Raw genomic sequence first — 20,224 nt, forward strand, 5'->3', positions numbered from 1 at the left:
ATAATTTACTTGGACTTCCAGAAAGCGTTTGACAAGGTCCCACATGCAAGGCTTATGAAGAAACTACTAAGCCATGGAATAGGAGGAGAAGTGCACAGATGGATTGGCAAATGGCTAGAAAACAGAAGGCAGAGGGTTAGCATAAATGGGAAATTCTCGGACTGGGAGAAAGTGACTAGCGGCGTGCCCCAGGGCTCGGTTCTTGGGCCTATCTTGTTCAATATTTTTATAAACGACCTGGAAGAGGAAACAACATGCAATATAATAAAGTTTGCAGATGATACAAAATTATGTCGGGTGGTTGGCTCTCAAAGGGACTGCGAGGACCTCCAGAAAGATCTGAACCAGCTGGAAACGTGGGCGACAAAGTGGCAGATGAACTTTAACATAAACAAATGCAAGGTGATGCATCTAGGAAAGAAAAACAAAGAACACGAGTATAAGATGTTGGGGGTGACATTAGCAAAATGCGAACAAGAAAGGGATTTGGGGGTACTGATTGACAGTACCCTAAAGCCATCGGTACAATGTGCGGCGGCGGCGAAGAAAGTAAACAGGATGTTGGGCATAATTAAGAAGGGGATCACGAGTAGATCGGAAGATGTCATAATGCCACTTTATAGAACAATGGTCATACCGCACTTAGAATACCGTGTCCAACACTGGTCTCCATACCTCAAGAAGGATATAACTCTGATGGAGAAAGTGCAAAGGCGAGCCACGAAACTTGTCAAAGGAATGGAGCAGTTTCTGAGTTCCTTTGAAACCTTTGTTGGCTATTTGCATATTAATTTTTGAGCAGAATAGTTGTTGCTGAACTTGATTTTGCCATAGGTGTCTCTACTTCATTTATTTAGTGGCTCTTGGTGCTTGAGTACTGACTGTAGATGGAGCTAAGGAGCCCAGTGAAGTACAGCAGAGGCACAGAGTAAAAATCTGGAGATGGCACACAGCCATGGAGACACAATAGAATGTCTCACCTATCTACTGGAAAAGAGTTTACCAGGGTAAGTACATAATCTCGTTATCCTGTTGAAAACAATGCCTGATGTGCCTTAATTTAAAAAAAAAACAACAAACAACCAAATGTCCACCTTGGTGATTGCTTTTTTTGTATATCAAAAGATAAATAAATACCTGTCAACCCCTGATCCCTATAGTTTTAAATAAGGCTCTAATTTAATCTGTTTAGTTTCAACTATTTGTAAATTTGGATTGAAATTGTGAGGTGACACTAATAATAGAAAAAATTTGGTTTTGTATTTGTACAACTTTAACCTGTAATCAGTATTTCTGATATTGCTGTCTTGTCTAACATGAAATGCAAAGTTTTTGACTTAACAAAACAATTGATTTAGACATAAATGACATACTGTGTGTGTATGTATGTATGTGTGTGTATATATATATATATATATATATATATTATCAATAAAGAACAGCTGTACACATCTTACAAATATTTCTTACCTGTTCTGGAGCTCATAGAGGAAATGAGCTACCATTTGCATGATTCTTAGTGGAGCAGAGGTAAATTTCTTCGCATTACATTATTTCTGTATTTTCCCATGTCTTTTGTTAACCGCATTGAACTAATGGTTATGCAGTCTAGAAATCTGCTATTATGTTATGTTTAAAACCAGAGAATTCCCTTTCTAGTCATCTATATATATAAATAGGCATCTAAGTGGGATATTTACAGCCATATATTTTAACTGTAGATGGCCAAATGAATTTGAATTTTATGAACTTTTAAATGCTACTTTAAATTTCTGTGAATTTGTATGGCAAATTTGTAACCAACATTTAATGGTGATCTTTTTTTCCCTCAACCCTCAAGTTGGAAAATCTTATGCTGGACAAAGATGGACACATTAAAATTACAGACTTTGGCCTTTGTAAAGAGGGTATAAAGGATGGGGCAACAATGAAGACTTTCTGTGGCACACCAGAATATCTTGCACCAGAGGTATTGCTCCTTAGATAAGATTTTTCGTTTGGCTGTTTCTTATGGATTTTCTCAGTGTGATATTTGTTATGCAGCACTTTAGAGGGAAACTGTAAAGCCATGGGCAATATGATGGGGATGCTGTTCCCATTGCATAAAAGTTCAAATTTATCATCCAAATATTTTAAATGCTTTATTCCTATTTGTTGGTCCATCATCGGGTATCTGTAGGTCACTATAGGTTCCTTGGCTAGAAAACCATGCCTGTTTTACTTTAGAGTTCTTGTGTCAGATTTGTAAAATTTTCAAAAATGAATATTAAAGCTTTGTGTGGTGTTTTGGGCTCTTGGCACAGTTTTTTGCTTGTAATTTGAATTAAGCATATGGTTCCTGATAGTGAGGTATCTGTGTTAGTAATATTTCCAAGTAGCATTTGCTTTGATGTACAGAAAATATATCATTGAGGTTAGTATGTACAGATGTTGAACTCTCCTCTTCTGTCCCTTGTAAATTCCATCCCACATGTTTAAAGCTGTTCTTAATGGTTTGAATGTACTGTATTCACCTCATTGAACTGACCTTGCTATATTGACTCCAATAAAACAAACTCGGAGAGTTTTTAGTTTTCTTCTACATATATAATGTGATATTGCAAATAAGACTGCTGCTAGGCTTATTTCCTAATGCTGTGACTGCCGTTTACAGTATTCTCCCCAGAAATTTTTTCCAGCCGGGTGACATGAAAAAGTAGTTGGGTGGGACAGGATGTGGAAATTTGGTGGTGGGGAAAATTAAATGTGTACTATTTTTATTAGTTAATTATTATTAATTATTTTCTAATGCTCAATATTTATTTAATGATTGATTTGTCTGTTCAGGAAGAAATGTATTTGTTTCTTTTCCTCTGGGGTTGTACTGCTTGCAGAGTGTTGTATCTTAGGGTTTGTTTGTAAATATTAGAACTTTTAGTTTTTGGTCCTGTATTTGCATGGGGTTATCTGTTTTCTGGTAGGAATGAATGTTGAAAAGCATACAGTGTGCTTTGTGTATTTTAATTTTGTGATTAACCATTATGTGTTGTTAATACAATTATATTGTGTGTGTATATGAAAAATGAGTGGGAAAAAATGGTGTTACAATTAGTATTATTATGGGGGCGGGGTCTGGGGCGAGATTGAGTGGAGATGGGCACCACTTAGCCCAGTGATCTTCAACTGCTTTATCTGCAGACCGGTGCTGGTCCACAAATAATTATTTTATTTCCGCCGGTCCATAGGTGTCAAGAGGTTGAAGAACACTGGTATAGAGGTTAAAAAAGGGAAATACGTTAATGAAGTCATAGGTTCAATCTAGCCATTTATTTCTGCATTAATTTAAACAAACTAAAAAAAAAAGATAAGTATGGCTCATCCAGTCATACAAGAATTGGCTCTACAACACCTCTAATAATGTTTTGATCACTAGGTTACTTCCTGAGGTCTCACGGAGGATATGAAATACCGTATTTTCACCCATATACCGCGCACCCGTGTAAAACGCGCACACGGGTATAGCGCGCGGGGAACAGAAATTTATGTAAAAAAATTTTACTATAGCGCGCACACGTGTATACCGCGCATGCCGCCCCGACTCTCCTCTCGCCTCTCCGACTCTCCTCTCGCTGCCCCGATTCTCTTTTCGCCCGCCCCGACTCCTTTCCGAAGGACCGCTCGCACCCCCACCCGAAGGACCGCTCGCACCCCCACAGCCTCCCCCCCTCCCCCTCCCGCATGGAGAAGCTGCCTACCATTGTTTCCGGATGCCAGTGAGCCCAGCTGCTTCCTCTTCCGGCGGTCCCGCCCCTTCTCTGAGCTCTGTGCTGCGTTGCTTCCTCTTCCGGCGGTCCCGCCCTTTCTCTGATGTCAGAAAAAGGGCGGGACCGCTGGAAGAGGAAGCAACGCAGCGCAGGGCTCAGAGAAGGGGCAGGACCGCCGGCAGAGGAAGTAGCTGGGCTCACTGGCATCCGGAAACAACGGTAGGCAGGAGGGGGGAGGGGGGAGGGGGGGAGGCTGTGGGGGTGCAAGCGGTCCTTCAGGGTGGGGGTGCGAGCGGTCCTTCGGGATGATGAATCGGGGGGAGGGAGGGAACTATGTAAAAAAAAATTTGTACAATGCGCATTGTTATGCACGGTTTGTAAAATCGTGTATAACGCGCACGTTATATGCGTGAAAATATGGTAGATGCGATACCCACTTCCAGACCTCTTCCACATAATTTATGGAGAGGTGTTACTGAAACTTGAAGGATTCCTGTGTGATTGCACTACAGCAAAATAAAAAAGAAGCAGATAAGATCATAGTGAGAGCTAGGGCAAAACAGTTTAGGTAAAGATGCAGGTAATAATTAGCAATGTATTAAATATTTTATTTTATTATTTGCTTATAATATCATTTGAAAGCTGCTTGATGTTAATACAACTTTAATTTATATCCCCAGGGAGGGGGAGAACGACAGCACTTATGTCAACAGTAAAGTTAGAATAGGGTCATTAAATCCAGTGGTGTACTTACTGTGTTTCCCCAAAAATAAGATGTACCCCGAAAATAAGCCCTAGCATGATTTTTGGGGTAGGTCTTAATATAAGCCCTACCTCAAACAATAAGCCCTAGTCACTGGCATCAGCAGCGCTCCCCCCAGAACCCTTCCATCTCTCCCACCCATCCAAACCCCGACCGCGGCAGAGGAACGCCTGGGCGTGAAAAAGCCACAATGGAACTTGTGCTGCTGACAATGCAATTTGTTATAAGGTACTGTATTTCAATCTCGCGGTCAGGGTTTGGATGGGTGGTAGAGATGAAAGGGTCAGCAGGGAGAGGGATGTGTGCGAGGGAGGGGATGGGAGGGATTTAAAAAATGCTCCACGGGCAGATGGAAGGAAAGGAGGGATATAAGCTGCAAGGGTTTTGCTACACAAGGGATGGGAAGGAGGGAGGGATAGAAGCTGCAAGGGTTCTGCTGCACAAGATGAGGGAGGTATATAGGCTGGAAGGGTTTTGCTGCACAGGGGGATGGGAAGGAGGGGCGAGGGATAGAAAGATACTACACAAGAGGATAAGTGAGAGGGAAGGAAAGATGCTGCACATTTGGGGGAGAGAAAGGAAATAGGAAGAATTGGGGTGGAGGAGAGGAAGGGAGAGATAATTGTACATGAAAAAAATGACTTCCCCGAAATTAAAACCTAGTGCCTTTTTTGGGCCTTTTTCGGGGGAACACAGTAGTATATATGACGGCCAGTGCTGATCATTTTGTAACAACCCCCTCTTCTATGTAAAAAAAGTTATTTTTAGTAATAATCCATAAGTCATACAACAAGGGTGCACCTAGGAAGAGGCAGCATCTTAAACAGTGCAGTGAACACTAGAACACCAACACAACGCATTGTAAAACTAACCAAGCCAGATCCTGCACAGCCAATTGATCCTGTATGGTCGATGCTTACAGAAAACCATGTTCTTTTCATACACACCCTCGCCCAATATGGAATAATCACAAACTAAAAATAGAAATATGTAGACAAAAATTAAACTAAACCGCCAAGAAACCAGACTTTGCATACAATGCAACACCACAGAAACAGTGACACATGTCCCCTAATACTTTGCAAAATATAAAGACAGTAAATGTAAATTTGAAAAGAATTGATACATAACAATCACCACTTTACAAATTAACAAATAGAAATAAAACAAATAACGAGAAATAAGAAAATGCCATTTTATTGGACTAATCCATTTTTCAATTAGCTTTCAGAGGCCAAATCTTTCTTCAAGACAGTACAGTATATTGCTGTTGTAGAATCCTGTCCTGACCTGTGGAAAGGGGTTTAGTCCCCCAAAAATTGCCTTATTTCCATTTCCTATTTATAGGCTTTTATCAATACAGTTACAACGCTACTTGATTTTACGTAAAGCAACAAAAAAAGTTTTTTTCTGCCTTTTGTTGTTTCTGCTTTAATCACCTTCTCTTCACTCTCTTTCTATTCAGCGTTTGTCCTCTCTCCCTTCCATTCAACATCTGCACTCTCTCTTTGCCCGTTCCACCCAGCCTCTGCCCTCTCTCTCTATGCTTTCCATCCACTGTCCACTCTCCATCCAGTGTCCGCCCTCTCTCTCTCTCTCTCTTCCATATGGTATCTTTCCTCTTTCTATGTCCCTTCAATAAATTGTATATCCTGTGCCGTTTCTCTCCTTACATGATTCATTTCAGCTTCACCCCTTCTCCAATTTTTTGTCTCCACCCTTTTCCCTATGCTCTGGCATTTCTCTCTTCTCCCTTACTTCCTTCTTTCCCATTCCACCCCATGGTCTGGCATCTCTATCTCCTTCCCTTCCCTCCCCCCATGCCCTGGCATCTTTCTCTTCTCTTATCTCTCCCTCTTCCTCCTTGCTCTGGCACCTCCTCTCCTTCCTTTCCCTCTGGTCTGGCATTTGTCTCCTTAGTTTCCCTTCCCTCCCCCATGCCCTGGCATCTCTCTCCTTCTATCTCCTCCACCCCCTCCATTATCTGCCATCTCCACTCCTTCCTTTCTCTCCCTCACTCCCTCCCTCCTTCCTTCCTTTCCCTTGGTCTGGCATCTGTATCCTTCCTCCCCCCTGTATGCCCTGACATCTTTCCCTCCCCCTCCATGGTCTGGTATCTCTTTTCCCTCCCTCCCATGGTTTTGGCATTTCTCTTTCCTCTCCTCTCCCTTCCCCCTCCAATTGGGTGCAGCAGCAGCATTTCTCTATCCCGTCCCACTTCCCCCCGCAGTCGGCAGATTCGCTACAGGCTATGGCAGGAGATAGATCAGAGATGGAGGGAAGCTTACAACTTGGTGTTCTTGCTTTCTTTGGGCCTTCCTTGCTGCCAGGTCCTGCCTTCGCGGAAACAGAAAGTAGGCAGGACCCGGCAGCGAGGAAGGCCCGAATCAAGCAATAACACCAAGTTGTAAGCTTCCCTCCCTGCCCTATCTCCCACCTTAGCCTGTAATGAATCTATTTCTTGGACCTGCTTTATTTCTCTTAGGCACCTTCTCCCTCCTTTTCTGTGTGCTATGAGGAACTTAATTTCCCCGTCCTGTCCCCGCAATTTTTGTTGCTGTCCCTGTCTCAATCCTGTAAGCTCTGCCTTAATCACACTTGAACGCTTATGATTTTAAAGTGTTTGAGACTTGTGCAGATGAAGACAGAGCTTGGAGGAATAGGACAGGGATGGGACAATGAGATCCCATGGGACGGGGAAAAACTTGTCCCCATATCATTCTTTACGTAGGATCTCTCACCTACCATCTGCTGGAGAGTGGAAAAACTAGCTAGCTATGGCCTGCACAGGTAGGAGTGACAGCATAGGTAGGAGAGTATATGCTCGTGAATCTAGACGTCTGGAAGGGCAATTAAGTTCACATAACTATTGAACATAGCTCATTATCACCAAATCTGTTCCACTATTCTTATCCATAAACAAGAACACCAATAGATCCCTTGATGAAATTAAGAATTTGACAAGGTATCAAGAGAATGATGGAATGATGGGTTTTCATTAAAAGCTTAAAAATTGTATGCCTCACACCCACTGCCTTCTGTTATCAGCACCTATTATTGTACACCATCTCAAGCTGAAAGGTATGAAGGGATATAAATAAAGCTATTATTATTATTAAATGACCTTACCAAGGAAAAAGCAATAAGTGCCGCTGAAAACATCAATTGTTAGCCTCCAAAAAAATATGGCTATTTTAATGACTGTTGTTTTACCGGGATCAAATATCACTGTATCATATAATAATACAAGAAACCGGTATATGTTAAAATCAGTTGTTTTAATAAGTATGAGTATGCCTCAGCCCCACCACTCCACCGCTGTGCTATCTCTTGACTGCAGAGAGAATTATGTGGCACTTCATCATTGGCTGCTCATAACCATATTTTATATGCTACTATTCATTTGAAATACTTTTAAATATTTTTTTAATTTTAATATAGTGAGTGTACTTAACTTGTATGCTTAGCTGTTATCAGCCAACGCCTGGGAGTTTAACCCCCCAGGCGTTGGCTGATAACACCTAAGCATACAAGTTAAGTACACTCACTATATTAAAATTAAAAAAATATTTAAAAGTATTTCAAATGAATAGTAGCATATAAAATATGGTTATGAGCAGCCAATGAAGTGCCACATAATTCTCTCCGCAGTCAAGAGATAGCACAGCGGTGGAGTGGTGGGGCTGAGGCATACTCATACTTATTAAAACAGCTGAAAACATCAATAGCATCACATATTAGATTACCACACACAGGTCTATTTACAGCATTTCTAGCTGCATGATTCAAGTGACAACTGGCTCTACAGACCAAACACTCATGCAGTATTTCTTGACAATGCTGACAAACTCATGGCTCCTCAATAAGTCTTTTAGAATCACATACGGTACTTAAAATATGTTGTAAACCACTTCAAATCAAAAATTGAAATGGAAGATTAGGTTTATATCTTCAATAATCTTCTGTTAGTCCCTGTAGGATTCTATATGTTAGGTATTCAATCCCAACCCGCAATCCGGGATTCGCAGAAATCCCCAAACTTTTCTGAGCACATGCTCCAATCCCTTGGCCTGCGAGTTAGCAAACATATCCAGTTAAGTCCCAAAGCCAAGCAACATACCTGAACAAATCCATGACAAAGGGATAAGGGGGAGTATCCCCAGCGACAGTTATTTAAGCACGCAGCTGCTAGCTTCCACCTCTCCTCTTTCTGATTGGTTCTCCCGCACAAAGTGAAACCAATGTCCTGCAAAAACAGATCAGCCTGTCATGCGGGATCAGCAGCAGAATGAAAGCAAACATGGCATTGGGGATCTCCCTGTTTCGCGCACTTGGTTGTAATGAGCCTGCAGCCCCTGCCTCCAACTGCGACTGTAAAAACCGACCAGCAGTAGGAAAATTTTTTTTAAAAATAAAGCTGAAAACCCGCTTGCTGGCGCTTAAAAAAAAAAAAAAAGAGGCTGAGGCGAATTTATGACCGAGATGACAGTCGGGCACTCACCGAAATTAGTCGGGTAAAGCTCCCTGCTAAAAGGCGCTAGGGAGAATACTGCATTTATTTAATTACCATCTTTCTGTGGTGGTACTTGTTTTAATAGATTTTTCTGTGTGAAAGAACGTTTTGCAACATAATATCCACCCTGTGATCCTGAGGGTCCTTAAACCTCACTCCACCATCACTAGGGAGGGCTGCAAACTGGATAACCTGCGCCATGGCAGAATCTACCTCAGGCTGTTTAAACCTGCCGAAAATCAGGATCCAGGTGATAAAAGCTTAGACATAGTTTTAGAAGGTCGGAAAGAGCTTTCTGGGATATCGCACTGTTCTGAAACCAGACCAAGGAGCTGTGGACTGAGAACAGTCTAGGACTGAAGCCTGAGAAGTGAAAGGTGGAAAATCCAAATGGAGCTTTTCCAGAACATCAGCAATAAAGAGGCAAACAGAAGCCTGCTCAAAAATCTAAAAGGTCAGCACCCAAATCTAGCTCAGGGTGTCCGAGATGACTGTGCCCAGCCAAGGCATCATCCGGATCCAAAATAAAGATAGTGATAGGAGACAGAAGAGCCATAATATCTGCATGACAACTACTGTTCACCACACTGCCTCTGCCAAGCCGATCACTGCCAGGAGGCCCAGTGGTGGTGGTGGGATGTCGATCAGGAGGTGCTGCGCAGGGGGAATAGAAGGGATGGAAAACTACTACACAGGGTGCTGGAAGGGAGGGTTGAAAAGCTGCTTCACAAGGGAACAGGAAGGAGGAAAGCTGCTGCACAGAATAATAATAATAACTTTATTTTTATATAACGCAATACCACAAGCAATTCATAGTGGTTTACAGAGGGATAGAAAGCTGCTGCACATGGGAAGGGGAGGAGAGGAGAGAGGAAGAACTGGAGGAGAGGAAGAGAGAGAGCCTGCATATGGTGGCGGAGAGGGAGACATGCATGAAGAAGAGACAAAGAGAAATGTTGAACATAGGGTAGCTTGGGTCTGTGCCTTCCAAAGAAAATCTCACCCAGAAGCCATCCTGGAATCTGGCATAAAACACCTGCTTTCTGAGTTTGGGGACTCTTTTGGCATGGCACATGTACCTCAACAGAGCCCTACCATGGTTGTGGGGTGGACCTTTTTACTAGATTTTATTTGGCTGCTCTAAAAGGCGTATTCTTCAGACCCCGCTTGTTTGATGCGGCCGTGTGTTGAACAAGACACTCCTGATAGCCAACTTGTGCAAGATCCTTTTTCTCCGAGCCTGCAGAAAGAAACACAGAAACAAACTTTCTGGTTGACATGGAAGGCAGAAACCACCTTCGGCAGAAAGGAAGGAAGGCACAGTACGGAGAAATCCCCATGTCCAGAATACGGACAAAAGACACCCTGCACTAAAGAGCCTAATGCACTGAACAATGTCATGCCGAGACAATGGCGACCAGAAAGACAGTCTTGACTGTCAGATCCAGACGAGATGCATCCTTCAGTGATTGGAACGGGTCCTCTTCAAGGCCCTGCAGAACAATGTTAAGAGACCACAAAGGGAAAGGAAGGTTGCAAATGAAGTGCCTCTCTCAGAATCCTGGACACAGCTAGATGATCAGAAAGTGAACTAGTGCCTCTGCACACTCTAAAAGATGAAAGGCCTGCAACCTGAACTGTAAGGGAGGCCCACTGCTAAACCTGTTTTTAGGCCGACAAGGTTCCTCTCAGACAGTCTCATGTCAGTCGCCTACATCAACAGACAAGGGGGCACGAGGAGCCCTCAACTAGCTCAAGAGGCTTGGACTTTGCTTCTGTGGGCTGAGTCTTGACTTCCGCCTTTGTTGGTGGCTCACATTGTGGAGTCGGACAACATTCAGGCAGACTTCCTCAGCAGAAATATTCTAGAACCAGGAGTGTGGGAACTGTCGCAGGAGGCGTTCCAGCTCATAATTCAAAGATGGGGGCATCTGGTGTTGGACCTTATGGCCTCGGCTTGAAATGCAAAACTTCCTCGTTTCTTCAGCAGACATCAGGAACAGTCTTCTGAGTGGGTGGACGCGTTGGCTCCCCCGTGGCCTCCATGGAGCTTTCTGTATGTCTTTCTGCCCTGGCCGATGATAGGCCAAGGGTTACTTTGGGTTGCTCGCTTCAGGGTGAAAGTAGTCTTTGTTGCTCTGGATTGGCTACACCATCTGTGGTATGTGGATCTGCTGGGTCTGGCAATGGGGGTTCCTCTCCAATTGCTGGTAACGCCAGATGTGCTAACGCAGGGTCCGATACACTTTGGTCTTACGGCCTGGCTATTGAGCGGTGGAGGCTGAGGCATAAGGGATTTTTTGGAACAGGTTATTATTTCTGTTCTGCTGCAAGCAAAGAAGAGGGCTACATCCATGGCTTATGCCCGGGTTTGGAGAGTTTTCGAGTCATGGTGTAGTCAACAGGGTCTTTCCCCTTTCCAGGCTTCTCTGTCTCATATTCTAGATTTCTTACAGAACGGAGTATCTAAAGCAAGGCTGCCCAATTCCGGTCCTCGAGATCTACTGGCAGGCCAGATTTTAGGATATCCACAATGAATATGCATGAGTGAGATTTGCCTGCACTGCCTTCTTGGTATGCAAATCTCTCTCATGCATGTTCATTGTGGATATCCTGAAAACCTGGCCTGCCAGTAGATCTTGAGGACCGGAATTGTGCAGCCCTGATCTAAAGGGTTGGCATACAAGGTTCAGGTGGTGGCCCTTGCCTATTACAGGGGCCGTATGTCTCACTCTTCCTTGGCTTCTGTTTCTGAGATAGTACACTTCCTGAAAGGGATGCAGTGTTTTCATCCTCCTAAGCAGAGTCCCTGTCCAGACTGGAGCCTTTGCCTGGTGCTTCGTGGTTTGCAGGGTGCTCCCTTCGAACCCTTGAGCAAGGCTTCCCTCAAAGATATCACCTTGAAGGTGGTCTTTCTGGTGGCTCTGGTATCGGCGTGTCAGGCATCTGAGCTGCTGGCTTTGTCCTGTAGGAATTCTTTTCTGCATTTCATGGCAGCTGGGGTGTCAGTGCGGCCAGTTACTTCCTTTCTTCCTAAGGTAGTTTCTTCTTTTCATGTCAGTCTTTTTCTCCCCTCTTTCAGGGAGGTGGACTATGGGTCGCGCTTCCAGATTTTACGCCTTCTCGATGTGCAAAGGATGCTGTTATACTATCTTCCAGTTACTAATGATTTCAGGTGGTCAGATCACCTCTTTGTCTTGTTCTCGGTCTTTAGATTCAAACAGTTTTTATTGATGCAAACATCATCAAATATAACAAATACAACATCAAAGCACATCCACACCTATAGATAAAGTGGGGGTTTATTGAAAGTGGAATTTGTTCTCGGTCTTTAATAAGGGCTTGGAGGTTTCCAAGTCTTTGGTGGCCTATTGGGTCTGGGAGGCTGTTTCTTCTGCGTATTTGCTGGCTGGTAAGCCGGTTCCACTGGATTTGTACGTGCACTCCACTAGAGCGGTTGCAACTTCTTGGGTGGAGTCCAAAGGCTTTTTCTTAGAGGAGATTTGTAGGGCCGCGACATGGCCTTCCTCAAATTTGTTCTCCAAGCATTACCATTTGGATGTGACCACATGTGGGGAGACTGCATTTGATGCTTTGGTTATCGCGGAGTCTGCGTTGGCTGTCCCACACTGCTGAGGATTGCTTTGTCTGGATTCATCTGCTGCTGTTGCTAAGGAAGGAAAAATGATGCCTTACCTGTTAATTTTCGTTCTTTTACACACAGCAGATGAATCCAGAGCCCCACCCATTCAGGATTTGAGATTTTTCTGTGGTTGCTTCCCATTGAGGGTATTTTTTGGTGGTTGTTTTTTATGTGTCGTCGTTGCGGTTGGTTGTTGTTGGTCTATGGTTGGAGCGATACTAAATGGCATGAAGGGGTTTCATCCATGAGGAGCACCTGCAATTCAGTTCTCTATCTTCACCTGCTGTGTCTAAAGGAAAGAAAATTACCGTATTTTTCACTCTATAAAATGTACGTTTTCCACCCCCTAAAAGGGGATGCGTCTTATGGAGCGAATACACCTCCCCTCCCCCCTGGCGTTCTGATGATGTTCGTTGCCTCCCCCCCTGCCGTTCTACTGCTGCTCGTGGCCCTCCCTTGCCGCTGGTGCTGCTTGCCACCCTCTTATCTGCTCGCCGCTGCAGGAAGAGAAGGGCCGGCAACATGCAATCGGGCCCACAAATCTTGCCCTGATGTCAATTTTGATGTCGGAGAAAAGGTCCAGGCCAGCCAATCGCTGGCCCGGACCTTTTCTCTGACATCAGAATTGACATCGGGGGAAGGCTTGTGGGCCCGATTGCACGCCACCACCCCTTCGTGGAATTGCAGCAGCACGAGTCAGCCACTTTGCCATGTCAGCAGCGACGTGGGGTGTGCGTGTTTAGTGTGCTACGGTCCAGGAATGCAGGAACCTCATTTTGAGTGCGCTGCAGTCCAGGAGTGCAGGAGCCGGCTTTTTGGACTTCTGTCAAGGGATATTCGGGCTCCTGAGACGTCAGTAATGCTCCAGTTCCTGCAGTGTGGCCTTGAGGATTGTGACTCTGGCAAGTTCAGGGAGGGGATGTGTGTGTGTTCAGTGTGTGTGTGTGTGGGGGGGGAGTGTAGCTTGGTGCGGGTGTGCTAGTGGCACCGATGGGGCGGGTCTGGGAGGTGAGCCTCTGGTTATTTGGGGTAGTGGGGTAGTGGGGTGTTGGTAGGTTGGGATTTACCAGGGTTTGGTGAAGGGTTTTTTTTTTTTGTGCTCCTTATGGCGCCTACTAAAAAGTCTGGTTCAAGGGGAGGGAGTGGTCATTTTGCAGCGGTGGCAGTGCCTGTTGGTGGACCAGGGAGGAGGGTAGGCTTCGTGGAATTGCGGCAGCAGTGAGCGAGCGGCGGACCAGGGAGGAGGAATCGGCACAACAGGGAGGAAGGCAGGCAGGCTCCGGTGAGAGAGGAAGGAAGGACAAAGGCTGGAAGGCAATGAGGAGGCAGGGGCAAGAACTCGGGACATAGGAAGGAAGGAGGGAAAGAGGGAGGGAATAGAAAGAGACAATTGTTGGGCCTGATGAAGGAAGGAAGAAAAGAAAGAAAGAGAACTATCTAGTGCAATCAGAAATCACCAGACAACAAAGGTAGGATTTCAATTTAGTGATCAAAATCTGTCTGTTGCAGTATATTTGTCTATTTTTCTAGGAGGCTGGGTTCAGAGGCACAATTTGGTTCAGAATGGTTTTTTTCTTGGTTTTTCCTCCTCTAAATCTAGGTTGCTTCTTATGGAGTGAAAAATATGTTAACAGTTAAGGCATAATTTTTCCTTGTTGAGGATACATTGAAACCTTCAGCTCAATGTGTAGCAGCGGCTAAGAAAGCAAATAGAATGTTAGGAATTATCAGGAAAAGAATGGAAAACAAAGATGTTATAATGCCCTTGCACTGCTCTTTTTTTGTTTTATATTAATCTCAATACATGCACCAGGGATTTTTTGTTTTGGAAGCCAAGTATTTGTGTGTTTGTCAGTCTGCTTAAAGGATTTGTTCATGCTAACTTCATGTTTAAGAATGTGTAGTTTGAGTCTTTCCTTTTTAAATTGTGTATTAATCTACCAAATCTTAACATGATATGGCCCCTGGTTATATGCAAGGTATGGTTGTTCTTCCTGAATGAAATGCTATAGTAGGCTCAAGAGACTATTTTAGCCTTCATTTTATGTGCAAAATATAAATCTGTTTACCCTTTCTGGATTTGCCTACCAAGGAGCTATTTACTGTAAGTGGTGGAATTCACTCCCACTAGAAATTAGGAAACAGGGAAATTATCTAGCGTTCCACAAATTTCTTTTGTCATGTCTATTTTTTAATGCTTCTTTAAAAAAAAATAAATAAAAAAAAAGAATCATTACAACTATTTAAGAGATATTTATCAATATGATTGAATCAATTTTCTTTTTGTTGTGGTGTTATTGAACGTCAGCTGAGCTCTAAATCCAGTCTTATAGTTTCATTATTATGACCTAGTACAGTATTAGGTTGATGGGTGCTCTGACTGATATTTAGATTTTATTTTGCTAAGCCTGTTTTTATACCAATACTGCATCTTCAACTGAATGGTATTCTCATTGTAACTGTCTTTGTTGATGCGAATGTAAGCCACATTGAACTGAATTATGTTTGGATAATGTGGGATAAGTGTCAAACAAACAAATGAAATGAAAAGTAATATCTGTCTATTCTTCTGTAGGTTTTAGAAGATAATGATTATGGTCGTGCGGTAGACTGGTGGGGCCTAGGTGTGGTAATGTATGAAATGATGTGTGGTCGCCTCCCTTTCTACAACCAGGACCATGAGAAACTCTTTGAGCTTATTCTTTCAGAGGAGATCAAATTCCCACGTACTCTGTCACCTGAAGCAAAATCTCTTCTCTCAGGTTTGCTGAAAAAGGATCCTAAGGAAAGGTGAATGTGGGTGGTTTATTAATGCTTGATCCTCACTCTGTCGTATTTTATTGTGAATGCTGTATAACATACTTGCAGATTCTATGTAGATTAGGCCAATGATGCTGTTTGTCACTGAACACCATATATACTCGAATATAAGTCAATCCGAATATAAGTTGAGACACCCATTTTTTCCCCCAAAAAAGGAGAAAAAAAATGGTTGACTCGAATATAAGACAGGGGCTTATTATACAAGTGCCCTGCCCTGAAAGGATCTGCACCCAGCGCCCCCTCCCTCCACTCCCTTGCAAGGCTCTGCATCCAGCACCCCCTCCCTCCACTCCCCTGCAAGGCTCTGCATCCAGCCCCCTTTCCTCTCTGCCTTGCCAGGCCCTGCACCCAGCCTCCTTCACTCCCTGACAGGTTCTGCACCCTGTTCCCCCTACCTCCCTCACTGCCCTGTACCATCTCCCTCCTTCTTATGCCTTGCAAGCCTCCACCGGGCCTGCCGCAGGACCTGGTGGTCCAGCAGTGGGCCGGAATATGAGGAATCCCTGTCTCCTGTCCTGGCCGAATCCCCAAAAAACCCGCACACCCTTCCAACTCCTTGGCGGCCTTGCAGTGGGTAGGACAGGAGTTCTAACTTGCAGCAGCCAATCAGCCAGCGGCCTCGAACGGAACAGAAGGGCAGGAAGATCACTCCTACTCAATGCACTGGCTGGCTTCTAGGAAACCGAGCGTGCCTTGATTTGCAATCCAGCACCCTCCCCGCCACGATTGGGCAGCCCCCCGTGCTGCGATTGGGCACCCCCCCGCTGCTTCTTACTGTCATCTGGGCATCAGCACCGGCATGTCCTGTGCGTTGGTGCCGGTGCCCGAAGATCAGCCTTCTCTTCTTGCTGGGCCTTGAGCATTTGCGCATGCTCAAGGCCTGCGAGTTCACGTTCTCTCCGAGAGAGATCTCGGAGAGAACGTGAACTCGCAGGCCTTGACCATGCGCAGAGCTCAAGGCCCAGCAAGAAGAGGATGCCGATCTTCTGGCACCGGCAACAAAGCACAGGACATGACGATGCCAGTGCCCAGATGACAGTAAGAAGCGGCGGGGGGTGCCCAATTGTGGGGGGGGGGGGTGCCGGATCGCAGGGGGGCCTTTGGGGGGGAGCAATGCCGGTTCTCGTGGGGGGGGGAATAGAGCAGCGCCGCTGGTCTCGGGGGGTGGGAACGTATCAAAGCGAGTTTCCATTATTTCCTATGGGGAAATTTGCTTTGATAAACGAGCATTTTGGATTACGAGCATGCTCCTGGAACGGATTATGCTCGTAATCCAAGGTACCACTGTATTATTATTATAAACAGGCAGCATATTCTCAAATGTGGGTGTCGTCATCCACGGAGCCCCGGTATGGACAGCTTTAAAAGTGTATCGCCACTTTAAGAACTTAAGAAAGTTCGTGAACTGCCCACACAGCGCATGCATGAGTGCCTTCCTACCTGACGCTGCTAGCGCATCCTCAGTTTTTAGCTTTCTACGAAGCTAAGAAGTCGTGCTTTTTGAACGTTGTTCAGTTTTTGCCTTGCCTTTCCTGCTCACGTGTCTTTTTTTCTTATTTGTTTTTGTTTTACTCGTTTAATTTGTTTAATAAAAAAATCAGTCAGGGACATTTTTTTCCTCGCTGTTTTCACCTTGTGGGCTTCACCCATTGAGGCCTCTTTTTTCCTCAGCCATTGATTCAATTTGGCTGACACGGTTTTTCCATCTATGTCCCGGTCGCTAACCAGTTTTAAAAAGTGTTTTTTGTGCCAATGGCAGATTTCCATCACTGACCCACATAGTTGGTGCTTAGAGTGCCTTGGCCCAGAACACCATGTTGAATGCTGTGCACGGTGTTCTACCCTGCAAAAACGTACAATTAATAGTCGAAAGCTCCAACAAGAAAAGTTGTTCAGCACCAGTATGGACACCGAGAAGACATCACAGCCTTTCACGTCGAAAGCATCTACATCGATTTTGGCGACAGGGGACATCGCTCCATCGAGTAAGCCAGTTAAAAAGCCGCCAGCTTCCCAACAGGTCTCGCAGGTTAACATTGCATTGAATCCCTTGATGCTGACCGCGCTTGCATCTGGCCTCTCCTCCATTGAGGTGTGCATCCTCTTCACGGTCACCCTCGCTGATGCCAGACAAGGCACCGATGGTACCGGCAGAACGCCAAACGGTACCAGTGCTCTCGTACCATGAAAAGCTTGAAGTGCACATGTTCAAACTCTTTACTCTAACACTGACTCCATCAGTACTGACCCAGCCTGAGCATAAGTCCATCAGGTCCTGCGGTTCCAATACTGGATCTCTGGTGCAGCATCGACGACCAAGCACAGCTTGTCTAATCGCAGAGCCCATTCTTCGAGGCATCACCATTCTTCCTCATCATCTCGACCATCCAAGTCTGCTCAGCATCGCTCATCTTCAGCTACTTTGAAGCGCAAGCATTGCTCTCCTTCCTGCTCTACAAAGCATAAAAAGAAGTCCCATCATACATTGTCGTCTTTGTCGGATCAACACCACCATTGATCCCGACGCACTCCCTCACTAAAAGACTTTTATGACTTAGACTTACAGTCTGACTTGGCGCATGATTTCCCTGCGTCTATCTCAGAGGCTTATGACACTTCTTCCGAAAAGTCTCCTCAGAAGTCTCCACAAAGAGCTAAGTCTCCTACTGAAAGACTTTCTTTTACAAAATTTATTCGGCAATTAAGCAAAAAGCTCCCAGTCAAGTTCTGATTCTGCCTACCATGCTGAATATTTGTAGACTTTAGACCTATTTTTCTCATCTTCAAGCCAAGTACCCCCTAAGTCTAACAAATATCAACCGAGTACCTCCGCCCAAGCTGTGCTCCTGACCCCGCTCCCATAATAATAGTACTAATTGTAATGCAATTTCTTCCATCCATTTTTCATATACACACAATATTATCTTTTTTTTTTTTATTTCTTTATTCTTTTTCAAACTTACATCAAGTGCACAAAAAGAACAACATGAAATACTATCATATAACACTTGAACATCATACATTATATTCTTAATATGTAAATTAATTAAAAACCCTCCACCCTCCCATCTTTCTATACAATCATTAAAACTATCATATTCCTTCAAAATTATCTTAATACATAATGGCAACCACAAAATTAAAAAAAACACAAAGCACACTATACAGAGAAAATGTTAATTATATTTTTTTTTTTTCTCAAAGAGGTCAAGACAGATGACTTTAAAATATGCAATGTCACCTCAGTAACAACTATAGAAAAATAGACAAATATAGTGCAAATATAAATTCTCAAAACTGACACATTTCGGTCACTAAATTGAAAATAAATCTCGCTAATAAACGGCCACTTCCCTACCAACCTCAGCGAAATCATCACCCCGATCCTCAAAGACCCCAAAGGACCGATAGACCAAACAGCCAACTACAGACCCATTGCCTCTATTCCACTCTACGTCAAAATAATAGAAGGACTTGCCAAACTCCTCTCCAATTACTTAGAAAACCATAGCATACTCCATCCCACACAATCCGGCTTCAGAAACAACTTCAGCATGGAAACACTACTAGGATCTCTCTTGGACACAGCCAGACAACATCTCAGCACAGGAAAAAAAATGATGCTCATACAACTAGACCTTACCGCTGCATTCGACTTGGTGGACCATAACATTCTACTACAAATCCTGAATACAATAGGTATCACAGATAAAGTATACACATGGTTTGAAGGATTCCTTAAATCAAGAACCTATAGAGTAAAATCAGACAAACAAAAATCTGAACCTTGGTCAAACTCCTGCGGAGTTCCCCAAGGATCCCCTCTATCCCCAACTCTCTTCAATCTCTATACAGCCTCCCTCAGCTCTCACCTGGACAAACAAGGCATAACCTCCTACAGCTATGCCGATGACATTACCATTCTCATACCCTTCGATCAACCTGAACTCTCCATGACGAACACAATATACCAAACACTAAAATCAATAGCAACCTGGATGAAAGATCACAAACTGAAATTGAACCCAGATAAAACAAAATTCATCCTCCTAGAAAACAACAAAATACCAACCATAACCAACATTGAAATCAACGCAATCAACTACCCTATACAAACCACCCTAAAACTGCTAGGAATAACTATCGACAGATGCTGCACCATGCAACCGCAAATCAGTAAAACAATACAAAAGTCATTCTTAGTCATGAGAAACTTAAGACAAGTTCGGAAATTCTTCGAGAAAACTCAATTCCAGCTCATAGTTCAGTCCTTAATACTAGGCCTACTTAACTACTGTAATATCCTCTACCTCCCATGCCCTACAACCATAACAAAACAACTACAAACTATCCAAAACACAGCACTAAGACTCATCTACTCATTAAAGAAACATGATCACATTACAGAAGCATATCTCCAATCGCACTGGCTTCCGATCCCAGCAAGAATACAATTTAAATTCTACTGCCTACTATTTAAGACTTTATACGGAGACAGTCCAAACTACCTGAATAACCGCCTCATCCACAACACCGCAACCAGACATAGGAAAACTCACACCCCATTCTCATACCCCCCCAATTAAGGAGGTCAAACGGAAAAAACTATATGATGGTCTCCTGGCCACTCAAGCAGCCAAACTAGACAACCAAATTGCCAATCTACTGACGGCATCCCTCGACTTCAAGTCTTTTAGAAAAGAAATAAAGACCATACTCTTCAAGAAAACTCTGAAAAA

General features: G+C 44.0%; 1 protein-coding gene across 3 annotated transcripts in view; it reads left to right on the plus strand.

Annotated features, from left to right (window-relative positions):
- The window catches only part of AKT1 (AKT serine/threonine kinase 1), a 368,034-nt gene that overhangs the window by 273,383 nt on the left and 74,427 nt on the right, over nt 1-20,224 (plus strand). For all 3 annotated transcript variants that reach the window (XM_033951246.1, XM_033951247.1, XM_033951245.1), the window contains exons 10-11: nt 1,841-1,969; nt 15,238-15,452. In XM_033951246.1, coding sequence (XP_033807137.1) covers nt 1,841-1,969; nt 15,238-15,452 — 344 coding nt within the window. The remainder of the gene's footprint in view (nt 1-1,840; nt 1,970-15,237; nt 15,453-20,224) is intronic.

This window comes from Geotrypetes seraphini, chromosome 7, assembly GCF_902459505.1.
Source record: "Geotrypetes seraphini chromosome 7, aGeoSer1.1, whole genome shotgun sequence".
Classification (NCBI taxonomy): Eukaryota; Metazoa; Chordata; class Amphibia; order Gymnophiona; family Dermophiidae; genus Geotrypetes; species Geotrypetes seraphini.